The sequence below is a fragment of the Schistocerca piceifrons genome, chromosome 9 (genome assembly GCF_021461385.2).
Source record: "Schistocerca piceifrons isolate TAMUIC-IGC-003096 chromosome 9, iqSchPice1.1, whole genome shotgun sequence".
Classification (NCBI taxonomy): domain Eukaryota; kingdom Metazoa; phylum Arthropoda; class Insecta; order Orthoptera; family Acrididae; genus Schistocerca; species Schistocerca piceifrons.
This window is the reverse complement of record NC_060146.1, coordinates 117,888,931-117,904,908: the sequence shown is the minus strand read 5'-3', so window position 1 is coordinate 117,904,908 and position 15,978 is coordinate 117,888,931. Positions and strand designations below refer to the sequence as shown.

At 46.0% G+C, this 15,978-nt stretch overlaps 1 protein-coding gene across 1 annotated transcript in view; it reads right to left on the bottom strand.

Annotated features, from left to right (window-relative positions):
- LOC124716746 (luciferin sulfotransferase-like) overlaps window positions 1-9,831 on the bottom strand; it is a 50,049-nt gene extending 40,218 nt beyond the window's left edge. The window contains exons 1-2 of the mRNA XM_047243289.1: window positions 9,630-9,831; window positions 710-809 (exon numbers count right to left, since the gene is read on the bottom strand). Of these exons, the coding sequence (XP_047099245.1) occupies window positions 710-809; window positions 9,630-9,831 (302 nt within the window). The remainder of the gene's footprint in view (window positions 1-709; window positions 810-9,629) is intronic.
- Window positions 9,832-15,978: the final 6,147 nt, after the last annotated feature.

The window sequence follows — 15,978 nt, the reverse complement described above, 5'->3', positions numbered from 1 at the left end:
CTCTCACGGGACCTCCAGGCTGCATGACATCTGTGAACGTCTTTGCGGATCACCTGCATCTCTTCATCCTTGATGTCGTCCCCAACAGCGATGGTATCTTCAGGCATGATAAAGAACAGAACCTGGCTTCAGTGGTTTGAGGAGCAGGACGGTGAACTTTCTTCGATGTCTTCGCCCCGAAATTCGTCGGATATGAACGTGATGGGACACATTTGGAACGGTATCGGACGCCAGCTCCGCACTCACGAGCCATAGTCCCGTAATTTTCGGGAATTACCTGATCTGCACGCAGACGACTGGTACAACATATCTCTGGTAACCTACCAAGAACTTGCTGAATCCATGGCAAGCTGAAGCGGTGTTGTACTGCGTTCGAACAGTGGACCAAGAGACTATTAATCAGGGGGCCACAGGGTTTTCTTTCATGAGTGTGTTAGCCGTATTGCAGAAGACAGAAAAGCAGAATAAACTGGAACGCTCTGATCATCGTCAACACCACAATGCTTGTGTGAAGGGGGAAATACGAGAACATGTGTCTTGCACAAATCAGAATCAAAAATGTGGATATTTTTCCAAACATCCGAAGCCCGATTTCAAACGTTTAGTATTGCTTTAATTGAGATCTGCCTGCAACGGATGTAGCAGAGTCCTTCCACAATAAATAATAAATATCTGCAATATTCTGGCGTCACTCTGTCGTTATACTCACTCGAGGAATGGAAATCTGTCTGTGAGATGAGTCCGCTTGGCCTGTTCGAAGTCGAGGCCGTTCATGAGCAGCCACACCAACTCCTGGGTCCACGTTGTTCCTGGAGACAGAACACAATAATTCATTATCTTCGACTGCTGTGCTACATTTATTTATGTTTATAGATGATCCACCACATACATAACTAAGTGGACAGTTTTACTCTTGCCTTACATTTTTGAAACTAGTTGTACAAAACAGACATAAATGTTTATTTTTACTTCTTAACGTGCCTGGTACACACAGGTGACCTCGTTACCTGCCGACACTCCTATTTGTTGCTCTGCACTTGTTTCCTCTAGTAATTATCTGTGAGGTAACTGTCACTAATTTATTCGTTAAAAAGTACGCATTACAACCATCATTCACCTAATATCACAAAAAAATTCTAAAAATATGAACTATAAGAATAAAAATGGAGAGAGACGAAATCGAAAGAAGAATATGAAGGTAACAGAATACAGGTTGTCACGGGTGTAAGTGAACATGTTTTTATATGTGGTTTCTTAATATCTACTGACATCGGTGTGTTGGTTGTTTTCCGTCTGGGTCGAGTAGTCTTTCCAGAAACTTTACGACCTGATGTTTTCTGCATGACAGTACCTGGACCACGAAATGACATCTAGCATTATAGAGTAATTCTTTTGCGTCTACGCGTCCACGCTTCAACACCTGATCTGTTGCCCACGGGAAATTAATCATTAATGGCTTGCTCTCGCTACATGTACTTGGAGGTATCACCCAACCTAAAAAATTAGATTTGTAATAGCTATAATTAGTCGTGTACAAATGACATAAATACCAAAAGTAATGTTGTTCAGCTCAACTTCCTCAGTCACCAATAGCAATATCTGCACTTATGCACTTTACACCCTGTATAAAATAGATATTCGTTTACCTTGCGACGTAAAGTCACACAGGAGGCCAGCGGCCGTTACGAAAACACTGCCGTTTTTGCCCGCTAATAACGTCAGTCAGTTCTCAAGCTTAGGAAACACTGTCACTCAAGACAATAGGTGCACCACGGATATCAGAAGTACCTCCCTGCCTAAACGGGCCTTCAGTAACAAGAAAGTGCTTCTGACAAGCGGACGCATAAATATTAAAACTAGGAAAGAACTCAACATAACATTGTCTGGCTGTGAAACATGGAACTTATTGAAACAGCATATGCCTGGAAACAACGGAAATGTGGATGTGGGAGCTGCAGAAAGCAAAAGTCGAAGGAGTGGGCCCTCAAAGTAGTAGACGAAACAATGAAATTGACCTCTACCATATAAAAGAGATAAATAAATTTCTTGGACATAAGATACGTCACAACAAATTCGTGACCACGATTGTGGAAGGAAGGGTTTTAAAGAAGAAAGGAAGTGGAAGACCTGGATGAATCGCCTGGATTCTGAAACTGATGGACTTAAATCCAAACAGTACGATGAAGAGAAACGCTCAGCAGAGGCGAGACAAGATAGTCTCAGCGACAAAACCAACCATCTAGAAGATGGTGATATGAATAACAACAGTCCACTTGTTGTTTGAACTTTATCACTGAACACGTTTCGCTCATAGCCCATCATCGGAACATTAGATAAGAGTAGTTAATACAGCTTATCGTGTCACATGATTTCAGTGTTAACACTGGTGCTGAACTAACGTTTAGACCGAAATCATGTGACACGATGCGTCATATCAAGTACTTTTATCTGACTTTCTGATGATGGGCCATGCCCGAAACGCGTGCACGTAACATGTGTTAACGACAAGTGGTCTGTCATTATCAACAGCCAAAAAAGCAGTGAAAAAGACATGCTCAACAGACAGAAATTTCTCAGTATCACAAATAATACGCGGAGGGGGCCATAAGTACGGCGGTCCGGTTCTGAGCGGAGGGTCAAAGTTTGTTACTGTCTGTCGCCCCCCACCCCACTTCGCCCCCAATAGCAACTCGCTCTCGCCCCTACATTTAACATACCACAGACGCCTTTCATTTTAATACGAGAGCGGTTCTGAATGTGAACGGCAGCCGTTCTGGCGTGCCGGCCAGAGTGGCCGAGCGGTTCTAGGTGCTACAGTCTGGAACCGCACTGCTGTTACGGTCCCAGGTTCGAATCCTGCCTCGGGCATGGATGTGTGTGATGTCCTTAGGTCAGTTGCGTTTTAGTAGTTCTAAGTCTAGGGGACTAATGACCTCGGATGTTAAGTCCCATAGCGCTCAGAGCCATCTGAACCATTTTTCGTTCTGGCGTGGCGCTAGTATTCGTTCGCGGAGCACCGCCATTCTCACATCTACATATCCTCTCATTTACGAGGCTCGTCCACAAAGTAAGTTCCGTCTGGTTATATAAAACAAACGTGTACAGATACAGAAAAAATGTTTATCCTACAAAAATCTACAACTGTTAAACTACTTTTCTACGTAGCTTTCGAAATTTTGTAGGCACTTGTCATAGCGTGGCAGAAGTTTTGTATACCTTCTTCACAGAAGGTTGCCGCCTGTGTATTCAACCATGTGGTAACATGTTCTTTCAGCTCGTCATCATCGTTGAAGTGTTGACCACCAAGCATAGATTTGAGGTGTAAGAAATGAAATTCGCTAGGAGTTAGGTCCGGGCTGTACGGAGAATGATGAAACGCGTCCCAGTGAAATTCTCGTAAGAGTTGTTTGGCCACATTCGCCGTGTGAGGTCGGGAATTATCGTGGAGAAAAACAACACCTTTTGACAGTAATCCTCGGCGCTTGTTCTGTATTGCGGGGCGCAGTTTCTTAATGGTCTCGCAGTGTCCATGTGCATTGATTGTTTGGCCTCGTGGTAAGAAATCAATCAGTAAAATGCCTCTTATGTCCCAAAAAACGGTGCACATGACTTTTCGACGTGTCAAGATTTGCTTAGGCTTAATCTTCATTGGGGATGAAGTGTGCCTCCATTCCATTGATTGCCATTTTATTTTAGGTGTGTCGTACGATATCCGAGTTTCATCCCGCGTGACTATCCGAGAAAGAAAACCATCGCCTTCTTCAGTGTAGCGTGTCAAAAACTGAATTGCACTGCCCATCCGTTGTTTTTTGTGTTGTTCAGTAAGAATTTTGGATACCCAACGTGAGTAAAGTTTTCGTAATTTCAGTGTTTCAGTAACAATTTCATGAATCAGTGATCTTCAGATTTGTGGAACTTCCATAGCAAGGGTACTAAGTGTAAACTTATGGTTGTACTTAATCTTCTCTGCAGTTGTGTGAACCAGTTCATCAGTAACCACAGATGGGTGTCCACATCGTTCTTCATCGTGCACTTGATCACGTCCTTCATTGAACAGTCTGACTCATCTTCTAACCACAGAATCACTCGTAGCATTTTGTCCCTAAACCTCGCAGATTTGCCGACGAATTTCCTACGGTTTAACTTTCTTTGCATTTAGAAAACGAATCACAGAGCTGATATCACACGCGGCGGCATTTTCAATTACGGCTGACATTATAAAGAAGCACTATAAAGCACACGTCGGCAGCAGCGATCTGAAAATGGCGTACATGTCTTCTCCTTGAGTCCGAATAACTGCCGCGCATGCTCGGAGCTGCGATCGAAGCGCTGCCGCGCACAGAAACAGAAACGGAACTTACTTTGTGGACGACCCTCGTGGTAAGAGCTATTAAAGTATGAACATCGATCCTTTGCACATTCACTAGTTATAATCTCAAAACATTGGCACAATAGTAAAAAAGGTTTAGTCGGTAGTCGGTCCGATTTTTTAAAAGTGGTACAGCAAACATTTGTGATGAAGAGCCGGCCGCGGTGGTCTAGCCTTTCTAGGCGCTCAGTCCGGAACCGCGCGACTGCTACGGTCGCATGTTCGAATCTTGCCTCGGGCATGGATGTGTGTGATGTCCTTAGGTTAGGTTTAAGTAGTTCTTAGTTCTAGGGGACTGATGACCTCAGATGTTAAGTCCCATAGTGCTCAGAGCCATTTGAACCATTTGTGATGAAGAGAGGAGTGGTAGATCCTCTGTTGTGAGTAACCATTTTGTCAAGAAAATTGACGAAACAGATTGTGAAAATCGAAGACTACCGTCTCTGAATTTTCTGAAGAAGTCCACCAAGTTACCGAAAGTTCTGTGCTCACTGGGCATCCAAGTTACTCACAAGCTCGCAAAACCAAACGAATGGCCTTTGCCTCAGACTTCCTTTCACGCTACGACGAAGAAGCAGAAGGTTTTTTCAAGACAATAGTGACTTGTGACGGGACTTGGGTGGCATGTGTAAACGCCGAAACGTAACAACAGGTGATGGTTAGGGCCACACCAAACCGAGGAAAGACCGCCAAACTTCATCATCGAAGAACGTTGAGAATACGGTTTTTTACTAAGCCGCGGAGTTACGCCGATTAAATTCGAGAAGCGTAGAACGACGATCACTTCAGGTGTCTACAGTGAAACTGAAGGAACTTAAGCGAGCCATTCAAAACAAACGTCGCGGTATGCTGACATCCATTGTTGTGTATTTCCATGGCAACGCTCGCCTTCAGAATGCCCGTAAACTCTTAAGAGATTTTGAGACGTTTTTGGTCATCCCCTATGCAACCCAGACTTGACACCAAGTGATTTTTATCTCTTCGTACACATGAAGAAAAGTCATGCATCGTAGCACTTTGATGACCAACTTCAAATTGCCGTGAAAGACTATCTACCCCCAGGCGGCAGAATTTTATGAAGGAGGGATTTGTAATCAGTGAAACGCTTTGACAGATGCTTCAACTGAAATGGTGACTGTGTTAGAAAATGATAAAAAAAGGCAAAAAGCCAAGCCACCAGGGTAGGCCCCGCACACACAAGCAACTGGTAAGTGTTCCATGTGATACGCAGCTTGTAGTTATTTATAATAACTCGCCTTAGCTTTCATGCTACTTTACCCTCAAATCGTTGGCTGTGCAATTTGGAAACTGAAACAGAAAGGTGCTTGTTGTCGGCTCTTTCATATTCTCGCCACCTGTTTTCTAACAATTATTTTTATAATCATCTCCGAAATATCTAACTAGCCACCCTCACTATATGTCGATTCTGGTACGTTGCAAACTCTTTGCACAGCTGTTGAATGGGAAAGCTTGTCTTAGGTGAATCGTTGGCTGCCAGCCAATTACAGCCTTGACGGTAGAGTGCGTCTTGTTTTGAAGAGGAAGTCAGCCGTTAGATTATCTCGTGGGCTTGAGTGAACAGTGCTTGGAGTGATAAGAATTGTTTTGTGTTGGAACCAAATTAGGAACCACTGGCTGCTTCGAAGAATCTTTCTCGTTCGACGGAGAACCATGATTTGCAATAACTTGTACGATTATCAGATTACCCTTCCAAGTTACACTTAAGAGCCAAAGGAACTGGTATAGGCATGCTGATTCAAATACAGAGATATGTAAACAGTCAGGATACGGCCTTTGTAAGACAAAAAGTGTCTGGCACAGTTGTTAGATCGGTTACTGCTGCTAAATGGCAGGTTATCAAGATTTAAGTGAGTTTGAACGTGGTGTTATAATCGGCGCGCGAGCGATGGGACACAGCATCTCCGAGATAGCCATGAAGTGGGGATTTTCCCGTACGACCATTCCACGAGTGTACCGTGAATATTAGGAATCCGGTAAAACATCAAATCTCCGCTGCGTCCGGAAAAAGATCCTGCAAGAAAGAGCCCAACGACGACTGAAGAGAATCATTCAACGTGACAGAAGTGCAACCCTTCAGCAAATTGTTGGATTTCATTGTTGGGGCACAACAAGTGTCAGCTTGCGAACCATTCAACGAAATATGGGCTTTCAGAGTCGATGGCTCACCCTTGATGACTGCACGACACAAAGCTTTACGCCTCGACTTGGCCTGTCAACACCGACAATGGACTGTTGATGGCTGGGAACATGTTGTCTGATCGGACGAGTCTCGTTTCAGATTGTATCGAGTGGATGGACGTGCACGGGTATGGAGACAACCTCATGAATCCATCGACCCTGCATGTCAGTAGGGGACTGTTCAAGCTGGTGGAGGCTCTGTGCAGTTGAAGTGATATGCGACTCCTGATAGCTCTAGATACGACTCTGACAAAAGCGGGAAGCAGGAAGGTGCTTAAAACATCAATGTAGGCCTGTGCTGCGATAGTGCCACGCAAAACAAAAGGGGTGCAAGCCCCCTCAATGAAAAAAACGACTACACCATAACACCACGGCTTCCGAATTTTACTTTTGGCGCTAGATACTCTGCCAGATGTCGTTCACCGGGCATTCGCCATACCCACACGCTGCCATCGGATGGCCACATTGTGTACCGTGATTCGTCACTCCACATAACGTTTTTCCACTGTTCAGTCGCCAAAGGTTTACGTCCTTACACCAAGCGGGGCATCGTTTGGCATTTACCGGCGTGATGTGTGGCTTATGAGCAGCCGCTCCACCATGAAATCCAAGTTTTCTCACCTCCCACCTAACTGCCATAGTACTTGCAGTGGATTCTGATGCAGTTTGGAATTCCTGTGTGATGGTGTGGACAGATGTCTGCCTATTACACATTAGACCTCCTTCAACTGTCTGCAGTCTCTTTCAGCCAACAGACGAGATCGGCCTGTACGCGTTTGTGCTGTACGTGCCCCTTCACGTTTCCACTTCAGTATCACATCTGAAACAGTGGACATAGGGTTTGTTAGTGACACCCAATCACCCGACCACGTTCGAAGTCCGTGAGTTCCTTCTGATCTCTCACGATGTCTGATGACTACTGAGGTTGCTGATATTGGGCACCTGGTAACAGGTGGCAGCACAATGCACCTAACGTGAAAAACGTATGTTTTTGGTGGTGTCGGGATACTTTTGATCACATAGTCTATCTCATTGAGCTAAGATCACGTGTGTGATAGCCGGAAGTGCCTTAAAAATCTTGCAAGCGACTCACCTTGAGAATGGCTGAGAAGCTGTCAGCCGAAATATCGGTACAAGAGTTAATATCCCGGGTACACTTCCGAAAATTAATGTAATGTTCGATCCTCCGGGAAAACTTCAAGAAGCACAGGAGATTATTTTGTTTACATAAGTCAGGTCCTGGATTTTTATCGACTAATTCTCATGCAGATGATTAGCTTTTACATCCAACGTGTGTAGATGAGTATACTCTTGAGGAAACCGTTCCACAACATTGCCGATCACTAAAAGGGTGAAACTAACACAAATTATCCGTACCTGCTAGTTTCATGAAGTTGCTTACTCACGTATTCTCGAGAATATTGGGATGTAGTCCTTCACTATTCGTTGCGTTTATTTTGTAAAAGTGTGTGTTGCGGTGAATTTTAGGGTATTATTTCGTATTAGACGGCGTTAGTAATCCTTGCAGTATCACTAGCGCTTGTAGATCAGTACCTCCGAGAGGGGTGATGCATTCCAAAAACACACACACACACACACACACACACACACACACACACACACCATGCAATATACACTGTAAGGCAGAGTAAAATACGACGCCGCAACGAAAGGGACGAAAATCGATAAATGTAATGTACATGTACCGACAAACAAATGATTACAGTTTCAGAAAAATTTGTTGATTTATTCAAGAGAACGAGCTGCACAAATTGAGCAAGTCAGTAACCTGTTGGTTCACCTCTGGCACGTACGCAAGCATTCATTGATTGGCAGAGAGATACTGGATGTCATACTGAGGGATATCGTGCCAAATTCTGTACAGTTGGCGCGTTCGATCGTGAAAATCTTGAGATGTTGGAGGGTCCTACCCATAATGCTCCACACTTTGTCATTTTGGGAGAGACGGCGATCTTGCTGGCCAAGTTAGGGTATGGGAAGAACGTGGAACGGAGTAGTAGAAACTCTGGTCGTGTGCAGGCGTGCGTTATCTTGTTGACATGTGAGCCCAGGATGGTTAGGCATGAAGGGCAATGCCGGCCGCGGTGGTCTAGTGGTTCTAGGCGCGCAGTCCGGAACCGCGGGACTGCTACGGTCGCAGGTTCGAATCCTGCCTCGGGCATGGATGCGCGTGATGTCCTTAGTTTAGTTAGGTTTCAGCAGTTCTAAGTTCTAGGGGACTGATGACCACAGAAGTTAAGTCCCATAGTGCTCAGAGCCATTTGAACCATGAAGGGCAACAAAATGAGGCATACAGTAACATCGACGTACTGCTCTGCTTTAAGGCTGCCGCAGATACGATTCTGACAGGTGACACGTTCGTAAGCATCCGGTCTGATCTCCTGCATCCATTCATATCCATTGTGCATGGCGACGGACTTAGGCAATTCCAGTAGGAAAATGCCACACTCCACACGTCCAAAATTACTACAGAGTGGCCCTAGGAACACTCTTCTGAGTTCAAACACTTTCGCTGGCCGGCAAACTCCCCAGCCATGAACATTATTGAGCATATCTGGAATGCCTTGGAACGTGAAGTTCAGAAGAGAACTCCACCCCCTTGCACTCTTACGGATTTATAGACAGCGCTGCAGGATTCATGGCGTCAACTCCCTCCAGCGCCACTTCAGACATTAGTCGAGTCCTTGCCACGTCGTGTTGCGGCACTTCTGCGTGCTCGTGGTGCCCTAGACTATAGTAGGCAGCTGTACCAGTTTCCTTGGCTCTTCATTGTATCTGTAGTGGTCATAGCACGCGCTCGTGTTTTAGAAAAAAATGTAACTGTAAATTCATTTGCATGTTGATAAAAACCTAAGAAAGATGTGTTATTAAAAATATAGTTATTTGTAACAACCAGCTTCAGTTTCTTCTTGTTCTTAAAAATGTATCTTAAGTGCTCGAAACAGTTTCAAATGGATGTTACTGCTATCCTCTCTGAAGGTCTGTCAACCACGGACGTAGTACGCTAGAAGTAACGTAACACTCTGACAGATCCGCTCACCGCTTTTTGGAAACGTAACCACCCACACGTCGTCTGGTTTAACCTCGAAATCCAGAATCGTCTGCGCGTCCTCCATGAACTCTACGGGCAGTGTACAGTTGGAGGGCGTGATTTTCACCAGGCCTTTATCGTAGATGTTATTCACATTCTGGTTGAAGCTCCTCACGCGCGGCGAAGACAGGAACTCCGCGGAAGGTGCCATGGCTGCGTTGCGGGTAGATCTGTGGAAAGTCAACACAAATAGAATGTTGATTACATTAAAGCATGGCGGTAAGATTCTCAGTCCTCGCGTGTGATAAACACTACACAGTTACATGGATTAATGACGGATGCAGATTCTATCCTAGAGTTGAAGGCAACAATAATAGCCTAGTCATTGGAAACTCATTTTAATAGACTGTCACAGAAAAACTAAACATGATCGAGAAAAATTACTTTTATTTATGAAAAATACACACTTTGCCATTTTGGAGTATTTGCTTTCAAAAATTATACACATCAAAAAAAAGTTTTGCATCAGCTTGGTTCCGAGTTCCGCAACCTGTAGACAAAATTGGAATAGAGATCAACATAAACATCGTTTCCGCCCTTTGTATTGCTCATGGAAACCACACATGGCATGTTGTACCACCATACAGCGAGTCCTTCGGAGGTCGTGGTCCAGATTGCTGTACACAGCGGTACCTCCGATACCCACCAACACGTCCTCTTGCATTGATGCATGCCTGTATTTGCCGTGGCATACTATCCACAAGTTCATCAAGACACTGTTGGTCCAGATTGTCCCACTCCTCAACGGCGATTCGGCGTAGATCCCACAGAGTGGTTGGTGGGCCACGTCGTCCATAAACAGCCCTTTACAATCCATCGCACACGTGTCGATAGGGTTCATGTCTGGAGAACACGCTGGCCTCTCTACTCGAGCGATGTCGTTATCCTGAAGGAAGTCAGTCACAAGATGTACACGATGGGGGCCCGAACAGTCTTCCATGAAGACGAATGCCTCACCAATATGCTGCTGATATGTTGCACTATCGACCGGAGGACAGCATTCACGTATAGTACTGCCGTTACGGCGCCTTTCATGACCAACAGCGGCGTACGTCGGCCGCAGATAATGTCACCCCAAAACAGCAGGGAACATCCACGTTGCTGCACTCGCTAGACAATGCGTCTAAGGCGTTCAGCCTCACCTGATTGCATCCAAACACGTCTCCGACGATTGTCTTGTTGAAAGCATATGCGAAACTCATCGGTGAAAACGTGATGCCAATGCTGAGCGGTTCATTGGGCATGTTGTTGGGTCCATCTGTGTTGCCGTGGTTGCAAAGATGGATCTAGCTGTGGACGTCGGGAGTGAAGTTGTGCCTCATGCAGGCTATTGCGCACAGTTGGAGTCGTAACACGACGTCCTGTGCCTGCACGAAAACCATTATTTAACACGGTGGCGTTGCTGTCAGGCTTCCTCCGAGCCATAATCCGTAGGTAGCGGTCATCCACTGCAGTAGTAGCCCTTGGGCGGCCTGAGGGAGGCATGCCATCAACAGTTCCTGTCTCTCTGCATCTCCTCCATATCCGAGGAACATTGTTTTGGTTCACTCCGAGACGCCTGGACACTTCCCTTGTTGAGTGCCCTTCCTGGTACAAAGTAACAATGCGGACGCGATCGAACCGCGGTATTGACCATCTAGGCATGGTTGAATTACAGACAACACGAGCAGTGCACCTCCATCCTGGTGGAATAACTGGAACTCATTGGCTGTCGGAGCCTCTTTGTCTAATAAGCGCTGCTCATGCCTAGTTGTTTACATGTTTGTGCGGGTTTAGTGTTCCTGGCACAAAGTAACAATGCCGGCGCGATCGAACCGCGGTATTGACCGTCTAGGCATGGATGAACTAGAGATAACACGAGCCGTGCACCTCCATCCTGGTGGAATGACTGGAACTGATTCGCTGTCGGAGCCTCTTTCTCTAATAAGCACTGCTCATGCATGGTTGTTTACATCTTTGGGCGGGTTTAGTGACATCTCTGAACAGTCAAAGGGACTGTGTAAGTGATACAATATCCACAGTCAACGTCTATCTTCAGGAGTTCTGGGAACCGGGGTGATGCAAAACTTTTTTTTGATGTGTGTATATCTGCTAAATGACGTCCTCCATTGTTGTCACGTTGAGGATGTCTACCCTGAAAGTTCTCCATACATCGTGTCGTTTCGCTTGTAATGGCTGCCACTTCTTGGATAATGGCCTCTTTAAGTGCTTGCAAGGTTGTGAGACGATGTTTGTACACTGGAGTCTTTAAGTGTCCCCAAAGAAAGAAATCACAAGGCGATAAATCAGGCGACGTTGAGGATCACGCGATGTCTCCTCGCAAAGAGACTAGATGACCAGGAACCAACTCGTGCGACGTTCCATAGAACGCCGTGAGATGTGGGATGTTGCTCCGTCTTCCTGGAACCGCACTTCTTGACCTTCATGATCTGCAATAAATTGGTTTAGCCTAGTCTGGGGGTAGATCTGTAGCATGCGACAATAACGGTTTGAATTAGCCGTTACCGTGTCGCCACCTGCTTCGAAAAAATGCGGTCCCCACACAATAGATTCAGCAACGCCGCGCCAAACTGTCACATGAGGGCTGTGTAGTGGTCGCTGATAAATTTCGCGAGAGTTTTCTGCAGATCAGTGGGGAAAATTCTGTTTGTTTACAGTTCCTTATAGTGGAAATGGGCCTCATGCGAAGAGATAAACAAATCGCCAGGTGGAACGTATTGAAGAATTTCCTAACATGCAGTTTTGCGAGTTCCAAAATTTCTTTCCCTTAATTCCTGGGTAACCATCATTTTGAAGGGGTGCATATGAAGTTCTCTATGAAGAATTCTTCTTACACTCCGTTCAGACAACCCCAGGGCAGCTGCATTTTTAAGTGCTGAACGCAATGGTGGTTGTTGCGCAGACACTCTCACACGCACCACATTTTCCGGCGTTGTTCCAATCGGAGGACGGCCGGTAGGTTTTCTTTTCAGTGCTGAACCTGCCTTTCTGATGTCTGACACCCGCAGTTGAATAGTTTTTATATCCGGGACACGGTCTTGTCGGCCAAGTTGGAATCGTCTCCGAAATGCAAGCTAAGTACTAATCACAGAACCACCATTAAGAATAAATTACTCCACAAGAAACGCAAGATGCTCTCAGAGCCACGCCATGGCGCACACTCAAGACGGCACGTATACCGCTTTCAAACAAAACACGCTCCACATCACTATCCTCACAACAACTCGCACGCCGGCTACGTCACGTGCAGGAGGTTTTATTGCCGGACTCTGTACTTAACTGTATTACGCGTTAATGTGTTACATCTAGTATTTAACAAGAATTACGAATTTCTTTTTGTTGTGGAGGTGGTAATTGAGAGCTACTATTAATTGAGCCCAGTTGTCCACAGTAGAACAAAAGTGTTTCCTTGCTATGTTGTTGTTGTGGTATTCAGTCCAGAGACTGGTTTGATGCAGCTCTCCATGCTACTCTATCCTGTGCAAGCTTCTTCATCTCCCAGTACCTACTGCAAACTAAATCCTTCTGAATCTGCTTAGTGTATTCATCTCTTGGTCTCTCTCTATGATTTTTAACCTCCACGCTGCCCTCCAATACTAAATTGGTGATCCCTTAATGCCTCAGAACATGTCCTGCCAACCGATCCCTTCTTCTAGTCAAGTTGTGCCACAAATTTCTCTTCTCCCCAGTTCTGTTCAGTACCTCCTCATTAGTTATGTGGTCTACCTATCTTATCTTCAGCATTCTTCTGTAGCACCACATTTCGAAAGCTTCTATTCTCTTCTTGTCTAAACTACACTCCTGGAAATGGAAAAAAGAACACATTGACACCGGTGTGTCAGACCCACCATACTTGCTCCGGACACTGCGAGAGGGCTGTACAAGCAATGATCACACGCACGGCACAGCGGACACACCAGGAACCGCGGTGTTGGCCGTCGAATGGCGCTAGCTGCGCAGCATTTGTGCACCGCCGCCGTCAGTGTCAGCCAGTTTGCCGTGGCATACGGAGCTCCATCGCAGTCTTTTAACACTGGTAGCATGCCGCGACAGCGTGGACGTGAACCGTATGTGCAGTTGACGGACTTTGAGCGAGGGCGTATAGTGGGCATGCGGGAGGCCGGGTGGACGTACCGCCGAATTGCTCAACACGTGGGGCGTGAGGTCTCCACAGTACATCGATGTTGTCGCCAGTGGTCGGCGGAAGGTGCACGCACCCGTCGACCTGGGACCGGACCGCAGCGACGCACGGATGCACGCCAAGACCGTAGGATCCTACGCAGTGCCGTAGGGGACCGCACCGCCACTTCCCAGCAAATTAGGGACACTGTTGCTCCTGGGGTATCGGCGAGGACCATTCGCATCCGTCTCCATGAAGCTGGGCTACGGTCCCGCACACCGTTAGGCCGTCTTCCGCTCACGCCCCAACATCGTGCAGCCCGCCTCCAGTGGTGTCGCGACAGGCGTGAATGGAGGGACGAATGGAGACGTGTCGTCTTCAGCGATGAGAGTCGCTTCTGCCTTGGTGCCAATGATGGTTGTATGCGTGTTTGGCGTCGTGCAGGTGAGCGCCACAATCAGGACTGCATACGACCGAGGCACACAGGGCCAACACCCGGCATCATGGTGTGGGGAGCGATCTCCTACACTGGCCTTACACCACTGGTGATCGTCGAGGGGACACTGAATAGTGCACGGTACATCCAAACCGTCATCGAACCCATCGTTCTACCATTCCTAGACCGGCAAGGGAACGTGCTGTTCCAACAGGACAATGCACGTCCGCATGTATCCTGTGCCACCCAACGTGCTCTAGAAGGTGTAAGTCAACTACCCTGGCCAGCAAGATCTCCGGATCTGTCCCCCATTGAGCATGTTTGGGACTGGATGAAGCGTCGTCTCACGCGGTCTGCACGTCCAGCACGAACGCTGGTCCAACTGAGGCGCCAGGTGGAAATGGCATGGCAAGCCGTTCCACAGGACTACATCCAGCATCTCTACGATCGTCTCCATGGGAGAATAGCAGCCTGCATTGCTGCGAAACGTGGATATACACTGTACTAGTGCCGACATTGTGCATGCTCTGTTGCCTGTGTCTATGTGCCTGTGGTTCTGTCAGTGTGATCATGTGATGTATCTGACCCCAGGAATGTGTCAATAAAGTTTCCCCTTCCTGGGACAATGAATTCACGGTGTTCTTATTTCAATTTCCAGGAGTGTAGTTATCGTCCATGTTTCACTTCCATACATGGCTACACTCCATAAAAATACTTTCAGAAACGACTTCCGGATATTTAAATCTATACTCGATGTTAACAAATTTCTCATCTTCTGAAACGCTTTCCTTGCCATTGCCAGTCTACATTTTATATCCTCTCTACTTCGACCATTATCAGTTGGTTTGCTCCCCAAATAGCAAAACTCCTTTACTACTTTAAGTGTCTCATTTCCTAATCTAATTCCCTCAGCATCACCCGATTTAATTCGACTACATTCCATTATCCTCATTTTGCTTTTGTTGATGTTCATGTTATATCCTCCTTTCAAGACACTGTCCATTCCGGTCAACTGCTCTTCCAGGTCCTTTGCTGTCTCTGACAGAATTACAATGTCACCGGCGAACCTCAAAGTTTTTATTTCTTCTCCATGGATTTTAATTCCTCCTCCGAATTTTTCTTTCGTTTCCTTTACTGCTTGCTCAATAGACAGAGCGAATAACATCGGGGATAGGCTACAACCCTGTCTCACTCCCTTCCCAACCACTGCTTCCCTTTCATGCCCCTCAACTATTATAACTGCCATCAGTTTCCTGTACAAATTGTAAACAGCCTTTCACTCTCTGTATTTTACCCCTGCAACCTTCAGAATTTGAAAGAGAATATTCCAGTCAACATTGCCAAAAGCTTTCTCTAAGTCTACAAATGCTAGAAACGTAGGTTTGCCTTTCCTTAATATATCTTCTAAGATAGATTGTAGTTGAATTAAATCAGGCGATGCTGAGAGGATTAGATTAGGAAATAGGGCACTGAACGCATTAGATACAACTGGTGAGCAAAACAGCTGATGATCGCCGAACTAGAGGCGATATAAAGCGCACACTGGCAATAGCGAGAAAATTCTTTTCTGGACGTATTTATCTGGAGTGGAGCCTTGTACGGAAATTAATGATAATTATTTCAGACAAGAAGAGAATAGGACTTCTTGAAATGTGGTGATAGAGAAAATTGCTGAAGTTTAGATGGGTACTTCGATAAACTAATGTGAAGGTACGGAATTGGGTGAAAAGAAATCTATGGCA